Raw genomic sequence first — 8308 nt, 5'->3', positions numbered from 1 at the left:
CTCCTTGCTTTGTTGGCGAATACGACCGGGCATCTTTACTTATAGAACAGTCCTTTATTAGTAGTATTATTTGTAACAACAACAATAATAATAATAATAATAATAATAATAATGATGATGATAATAATAATGATAATAATAATGATATTTCACATTAAATTATCGGTAACTTGCGTTATACTTACCTTAGCTACCCATTGCAAGAGTCACATGATCATTCTAGCGGCGCATTAAGTCACATGACAGGAGTCTTTACGAATGGCAGCGCTGTAAATTTATGTGGTGTTTCCTGATTGGCGCTCTGCGACTCTTTAGAGGCGGATTCACACTGTAACGCAACACTTTTGTTTCTCGCTCGAGCTTGTCTCCGCGGGTTTGCGAATGAGGTGGCGCAGTCGGAGTTCTCTGCGGCCTTTGCAGTCGAGTAATACATAAAACGTCTTTCAAGGGAGTAGCAATAAATACATTTAAGTGATATTGCTTATTTCGAGGATTGACGTATACAAGAACTCGGAAATCCATGGCGGTTAAAACGGTTTGCTAAAGCAAAAATATATCCTGCCAATGCATCATGCTATACAGGTAGCTAGATGGCTATGAGAGCAACGGGAACCGAAAATGTGTGATGTGGGGGAGGAAGAAAGAATAGCTATATAACTGGCGATGTCCTGTGGCTTTATTCAGTTTGCTCGCTACTTTTATATATTTGTACAAACATAATTATGGTTGCACAGAATTAGAAATTTGCAAACTATCCAGCTAAAGGACCGTGGGGTTGAATGGGCCTCCCACGTGAGAAACGTTCCTCTGTCGTTCTGACTCAAGAGACTTCCTTTAGCTCATTCCATGTAGAGGACTGGCAAACACCATCATCTCGACGCGCCTAGTGTTTCTGAACGGAATGGGGCATTTATCTTTACACAGTGCAGTCAGTGTAGTACTGTAAAAGCATGCCTAGGCGAGAATTCGCACAAGATAAAAATTCCGTTGCCTCAGTTATCCGGCTTGTATGTTTCATGCATTTAAAATGTTGTTTTTGCTGTAATATCTGCACTAATTTAAACGATTTTATGTTAGTTTTGGTAAAAAATGTCTTGAAAATTAGTTGTGCTAACTTCACTTTCTGTATTAAATAGCTTTTAGGAAGTCCAAGGAAAGGATCATAGAAGTTTTTAACAACCTGGAGTTGAAATTCTTGCAATGGCCTTCGCAAACTACAGCAGCTTAAACAGAGCACAGCTCACCTTCGAGTACCTGCACACAAACTCGTAAGTATCTGGTCAGAAGCGAATTCCATACACCTGCAGCACAAAACTCAGGTTATCTAGAACAGGGAAGAAGGTAGAAGTAGCATGCAGTCTTTGAAAACTATAGTGTTACATTTATTTGTCAATTAGGTTAATTTGTTACCTTAAAAAAGAGACTGTTGCCTCTCGATATGTCAGGCAAATATTACAAAGGAACATGTAATTTAGTGAGTTTTTTAAACTAAAATTCATTAGTATGGTTTCTTTTTTATTATGGAAAAATTAATTGGTACATTTGTCATGTGCAACAAAAAGCACATTTTAGCCAAGGATTATTGGAGTACATTCTTTTTAATGGAGATGGAAAATGGCATAACCAAAAGATGGCTGTAAATATTCATTGGTCTGTAATGAAAAATATTATGTTTTGCATATAAAAATTGCATGAATGACCTGAACTGCACTAAGCAATGTAATAAAAATGTTAAATCCATTGACATACACAATTTGAATGTTTTGTATACTTCAGCGAAGCATGACAGAGCTGCACAGTGAAAAAGCAAAATTAAAATTGAAAATGGCAGTTTTTGAATGTGTATGTCAATGAGTCAAACAATACCCTTAGAAGTCACTGGACCCAGTTAGTCTTAATAAAGTACACAGTCAGAAATGGATGTTAATTATTGAGGTACCTCTGGAAGACTTTCTTATATTTGGGATCATCGAACACTCCTAGTTATTTAAATAAATATGAACACTTCTTGATAGTATTCCTATCTCTGCACATGCCTCACAGTTTGGACAATATACTTTATCATCCACTTGTATAATGTGTTTTCATCAATTGCTCCACTGTTTTATCTCCACTGTTTCATGGTGAATAAATGGCTTGATTTTAGTAAACAGTTTGAAATTGGAGTGTCATGGTATTTTTGCCTAGTGACAAACATTTAATGATAATACAATATAATGTCATAGCCTTGTGGAGATCTAACGTGAGGACACTTTTCCTTGAATGGTAGTCTCAGTTAAAACTTTTACTGCTTATTGTTAAGTGCTTAATTTAAGTGTGTGTGTGTGTGAGTGAGTGATTTTTACATGGTGGGCTTTGTTTTAAATTCAGAAGACCAAAATGATGCCTTAATTTGTTTTGATTTGCATCTAGGACAACCCATGAGTTCTTGTTTGGAGCTCTGGCTGAACTGGTGGACAATGCAAGGTATCATTTTTTTATTATTCAGTGTCTGAATTGACTGCATTTTTTTTTTTACTGAAAGCCTTCTAAAATTAAGCAGCCGATAAGTGTAGCTACCTCTATTGGCTTATGCAGATCAGCACTGTCTCAAGTCATATCTCAACACAATAGAATTTTATTGTTCTCTCTTTGCAGGGATGCCAATGCAACAAGAATTGACCTTTATACAGGTAAATGCCAGAAAGTTAAAGTATTGTATACCCTGGATCTCCCTAGGGAATATATGTGATTTTGGGACTAGTTCGTTGCCTCTACAGACACTTTGCTTGTTAAGATGGTAATTCAGAAAGTTGATGGGTCTTTTTCAAACTAGATCGTTCAAAATGATTAAACTTTGAGACAGATTTCCCCAAAATTTAAGCAACACGGCTTAACATCAGCAAAGGGAAGGGTTAAACAGATAACATTTGTCCTTGTGAATGTGATAAGTTTAACTGATAGATTTTATTCGTGCTTCACAAAAACATTATATGGATGGAAGATATGTGCCTGATTTCCTGCACGGATCTTTTTCAGAGTGTAAGTGTTCAAATTTTAAGACACATCGATCCAGTAATAATGAAAAACTGTACAGTGATAACTCAAAGTATTTTACAGATGTTTCAATTTGTTATACTGCTGAAGATTCTGACCTGATCAAATTTTAAGACAATCTACACCAAAATTGACACAGCTCCACATAATGATAGGAAAGAGAAGGGCAGCCCGGACCCATGATCTTTTCTGCATGATAATAAAAAAATTGTCTGATCTTTTCCAAACTTCGCAACTGCCCCAAAATTGATTCAGCAGCGCTTCTGTGGCAGTAAAGGACAGTACCTGTATACAACACTTGGTCTTGTGAGCAGTTATTCTATATGTATTTTGCATAACTTTTTCTAACTTTTCAAACATGTTGTAGGGGTGGCAAATTGGGAATGATCAATTGCCCCAAAATATAAACAGAGCCACATAGTGATATTTAAAGAGGATAGGTTTGGACACTTGACATCATTACTGCCATAACTCGGACAATTTGATGATAAACTTTATCAACCTTTGCAGGCACATTATGAGTGAAGATCTGGACTTACTCAGATTTTGAGACACATCACAGCAAAATTGAAGCAAAAATGCTTAGTAACCGCAAAGAAAAGGATGAAATGATTAAAGGCTTATCTGTGTTAACTGGATCACTGTATTTGTAATTAATACTTCATATACAGATGCTCCTCTACTTACAAATGAGAAATGAACATTTCAAATTACGAATGGCCATGTAATGCAAGTCGTTATTCAGGATCATTTTAAGGATATACGCAAGTATATAGAACTAGGATGCTGGGAGTACGCATGTCACGCTGCTGCGTGGCGGGAGTAGTGGCCAGAAGTCGTACTAGGTGGAATTTGCACGCAAAAAAAAAATTGATGTTGCGGACAGGAAACGGGAGCCTAATGAACATAATTTGGGCTTACAGTCCTCTTTGTTCGTATGTTGAAAGTTCGTAAGTAGAGGGTGTCTGTGCTCTATTTGATCTTTGATAGATCTTTTTACCACTTCACAAAACCATTACATGGATGAAAATCTACATCTAAAAATGTACACTTGACTAGACCCAACATTACCCCAAATGGAATTGCAAAGACAGGACAGCCAAGGGTGAAAATTGAGCCTTTATCCACCATCTTGTGAATGCAGTCATCTGTCATCAAAAGTTATTCTGTGTATCTTTTTGCAAACTTCCCAGGAACATGGTACAGGTCAGTGATACTAGAACTTTGGGGCACAAGATTATTATAGAAAATTCAGAAAATAGTTTATATTGATTTTTCGTTGTTGAGCAGATTTTATCCATAGCAGTCTAATACTGTAGCTAGCCAGCAAAATGTATCGTGAGGAACTTGGCAAAATTTATTGTGCGAGAATTTAGTCGTCTTTTTTTTTTTTTTTTTTTTTTTTTAAAGGTATGTAGAGTGTATATTGTAGTCTTGTAATATTTTCTTTAGGCTGAGATTTTTATTTGGCTAAATTTATCGTGGGGGAATTAAATCATTTCACCGAAGTGCAGTTCAGTGGTTACAAAGATCTGGTGAACTTAATTGTATTGCGATAAGGCACACTTAAAAAAGTGCTCCAGCATCACCAGTTAGCCTGATGCTGTAAATGGATCCCAGGCATTTATGCGCATGTGTGTTTGAAAAGGAGATCCATTAGCTCATTTAATCATTCCAATTGCGAGTTTTGCCATCAGGTGAGAGAGTTACTTGTTTGATAATATATTTTTTTTTTATCTGTATACTCTGTCAGTGGTGCCCAAACAGTCGATCTCAATCGATTCTCAATCGATCGCGAAGTGCGTCTCAAGCATCCGTGCACTTCAAATCCGTGCATGCGTGCCCATTTTTCAGTGTGCAGCTAATCGTGTACTGTAAACATTTAGCATGGAAACATGTCAGAAGCCAAAAGATCAAAAACATATTTTCATTCAGAGTGGGAAGAGGATTTTTTTCATGTCTTATATGCAATGCGAGAGTGGCTTTACTGAAGAAGGGCAACTTGGAGCGGCACTTCAAAACGATGCACAAAAGCTACAAGACAGTTCCCTGCTAAAAGCCGAAAAGCACGAGAACTGAAAAGTCAGTTAGCAGCACAGCAGTCAATTTCTATCTAGCTGCATCTTCCCAGTGCCAGCAGTCCTACTAAGGTAGAGAAATACATTTATTTATACTTTTTCAATTTGGAGAATTACCTGAATTTGCTGTGTGCATGTTAACTATGTAGAAAGGCAATAGCTAGAGTAAAAGAGTAATAGCTATGGCTCCCTATTTGAACTGGTAGATCTCGGCACACTGGCCACTTGAAAAATAGATCTTGAGTTAGAGCAGGGGTGCCCAACCTTTAAGTGAATGAGCCAAGTGGTAAAAAAAAACCCTTTAATTTGTAAATGCTCTTGTTTTGGCTCATTGATGTAACTGCTCCCCGGGTGCTGAATTCTGGCTGACCCTGTGATTTGATACCAAACTTTACACATTTTTTATTCATATCATGACCTATGATATGATTTTTTTCCAAACTGACTAAAGTAGAATGTATGTAGTAATGTTAATTAACCATTTAACCACTTAATCAGCAATTGTATAATAACAGACATTGTTTTTGGCATTAATGCAACATTATTAGTAATCTTAATAAAGGCGTATAAAGTACTGTACATGTAAAAGAAACTGGCTATAGCAAAAGTGATTTAATTTTAATAATACTAAATTTAACACTTTGGTGAATAACTGCACTTCTGAACTCAGTTTACAAAAAATATGGACGAATAAGATTGATTAAATTGATTGTGTTGCCAACAGTTGCACGAACGGTATCTTTTCGCTTTATGGTAGATTGGCCCATGTAGGATATTACAAATTCTAACCATTTCCTTTCACTCAAAGTAGAACCAACCTAGTTTTTCTGAACCAGTTCTTTATCAGCCATGCTGCACATCTACAGACCATGGGTTGTCAGCATGACATGAGTGCAATATCTTTAGATGAAATTAAATTAATTTATATATTTTCTTTTTTTCTGCATTGGCTAACTGGTTAGAAAAGATTTTTTAGTTCAAGATGTAGTCGAGATTTACTGGGACTGATAAGAAAACGAAATGACACACAGACAGCATTCAGATGTTATAAAGGCTGAAATTGCTTTGTTTTGCAACCATCATTTAAATTTTTTTTGTAGTACTGTTTAAAGCTCAGAACATGCCAGCATCGTGTGATTGGTGCTTGTCTGTTTGTTTTGTCCAGAAATTTACAGTTGTCAACCACCTCAAAAATTGATATTTTACAGTCAATACATTCTATAGGGTGTTTCTAATAAAGTTTATGCATCAAAATTAATAATTTCTGACTTGTTAATCGGGGGGTGCTACAGCTCCATACAGGCTGCAGACATATTCTGTGGGCTAGAATGGTCTCAGGGATGATTTTTGAATCACAAGTGTTCAAATACAAGTCAAAATAGAGTAAGAATTCACCTTACTGGATGACAAGACCAAGTCCATTCATATGTGGCCTCAAAACAGGACTTGAGTATCATATCTCTGGTATACTGTAAAAATATATATGCAAAATTGTCTATCACAGATCAAATCAGTATGTTGGATGTCCTTTCAGTGACATATATTTAACAGCAGACAGTCCTTGTCTCAACTTCTCTCTCAAGTGTTTTGTGTAATTTATTCAGAAACCAAAATGCTTATACTCTGCCTGTCAAATATTTGTGTCAATGTGTGTTCTGAACCAAAAATAATGTAACCGAATGGCACATGACAAATGTGTGTTGTTACATCCCTAGTCAAAAATCAGTTACCTGTAGTTAAGCCGTGTTTTGTTGACTGATATTAACAATTTGTGAAACTCAAGCAGCAAAAACACCCAATGTCTTGAAATAATATAAAACAAGCCACCTACTTAAAATCACCTTGCAAGTGAGCTGTGTTCATGCACAAAAGTATCACTTCTGGTCCTGAAGTTTTCCATTCCCAATCAAACATTAGCATCCCTCTTATATTATGTGTGATTTTGTATATGAATCGACTCTGTATTTCCCTAACACTCTCAGAATTTTTGTTTCAGTATTGTACAGTTGGTTCTCATTGTTGATTGGCTCTGTAACCCCCCCCCCCCCCCCATTTCCAGATGGTATGACTAGGATCCATTTTGTTTTCCACTCTTGGTGCCCATTTTGGGGTTGTCTTCGAAGTATGATGCAGCAGAGGGGGACATTTTAGATCCAGAAAGTAAACATCCAGATTTTGTTCAACCTACCAGTCTAGTTCTGTCTGCCTGTGACTTTATACTCAGCTGGTTAGTTGGTCTTGGCCTACATTTTTACTTTCTGGATGTGAAATGTCCACCTCTGCAATGTGGAGTATTGTTTTGACCCCATTTTTTCCATTTGGTATTGGAAAGGTAGTGTGTGCCTGTTGTGGTAGTTATTTGTGCTGGCAAAATCGATGTCTGATGCTGGTTGTCCGTCTCATATTGTGTATTTCTAACGCCTGTAAATAAAACAAGGCACAAAAATTGTCCCAGCATCTTTACCATACATAGCTACACAACCATTCTGTCATGGCTCAGCTCTAGACTGAACTGAATTTTTGTGCCAATAAAACAATATCAGCAGATTTTATCAGTCAGCCAGTATGTCCAATCTGCCAAGCCACGCTTGGTACCTTTAGGTAACCTGTTTTTGCTTGTTTTGTTCTGCTGGTATGATTCAGAGAAGAGACCTGACCTCAGAGGTGGTTTCATGCTGTGTTTTCTTGATGATGGGACTGGAATGGATCCAAGTGAGTATGTTATGGAGAAAATCAAAGTATTTGTACTGTCATGAACATATTACTGAGATCTGTATGACGCATATTTTTGGCACCTAGTCATTGTTTTTTCTGTTGTACTCTGTCTTTTCAGATGAAGCTAGACATGTCATCCAGTTTGGGAAATCTAGCAAGAGATCCCCAGAGTCCACACACATTGGCCAGTATGGCAATGGTCTTAAATCGTAAGTCTTTGTTGTTCCTTTGTATGAAGGAATCAAAGGTCTACTGAAGGTGCCCAGATTCATGAAGCAACAATCTTTCAAAGTAACTAAAAATAACCATATCCCTTAGGGGCTCTATGAGAATTGGAAAAGACTTCATTCTTTTTACAAAGAAAGAGGACATGTTAACCTGCCTCTTTCTGTCTCGAACTTTTCATGAGGAAGAGGGCTTGGATGAGGTAAGATCTTACATAATTGTAAATTTGCATCTTCATGAAACATCTTTGCTAC

The 8308-nt window shown here is 36.9% G+C and overlaps 1 protein-coding gene across 3 annotated transcripts in view; it reads left to right on the top strand.

Annotated features, from left to right (window-relative positions):
- The first annotated feature begins 327 nt into the window (after positions 1 to 327).
- The window catches only part of morc2 (MORC family CW-type zinc finger 2), a 69852-nt gene continuing 61871 nt past the window's right edge, over positions 328 to 8308 (top strand). For 2 of the 3 annotated variants that reach the window (XM_072709112.1, XM_072709111.1), the window contains exons 1-7: positions 329 to 582; positions 1137 to 1268; positions 2413 to 2466; positions 2638 to 2672; positions 7758 to 7826; positions 7948 to 8038; positions 8148 to 8256. In XM_072709112.1, coding sequence (XP_072565213.1) covers positions 1201 to 1268; positions 2413 to 2466; positions 2638 to 2672; positions 7758 to 7826; positions 7948 to 8038; positions 8148 to 8256 — 426 coding nt within the window. In that variant the 5' untranslated portion in view covers positions 329 to 582; positions 1137 to 1200. Of the gene's footprint in view, positions 583 to 1136; positions 1269 to 2412; positions 2467 to 2637; positions 2673 to 7757; positions 7827 to 7947; positions 8039 to 8147; positions 8257 to 8308 lie in introns of all 3 variants that reach the window. The other variant, XR_011989343.1, reaches the window with a different exon arrangement.

The sequence above is a fragment of the Paramormyrops kingsleyae genome, chromosome 2 (assembly GCF_048594095.1).
Source record: "Paramormyrops kingsleyae isolate MSU_618 chromosome 2, PKINGS_0.4, whole genome shotgun sequence".
Taxonomy (NCBI): domain Eukaryota; kingdom Metazoa; phylum Chordata; class Actinopteri; order Osteoglossiformes; family Mormyridae; genus Paramormyrops; species Paramormyrops kingsleyae.
Note: the sequence above shows the minus strand (reverse complement) of the source record. Positions and strands in the feature narration are given on the sequence as shown.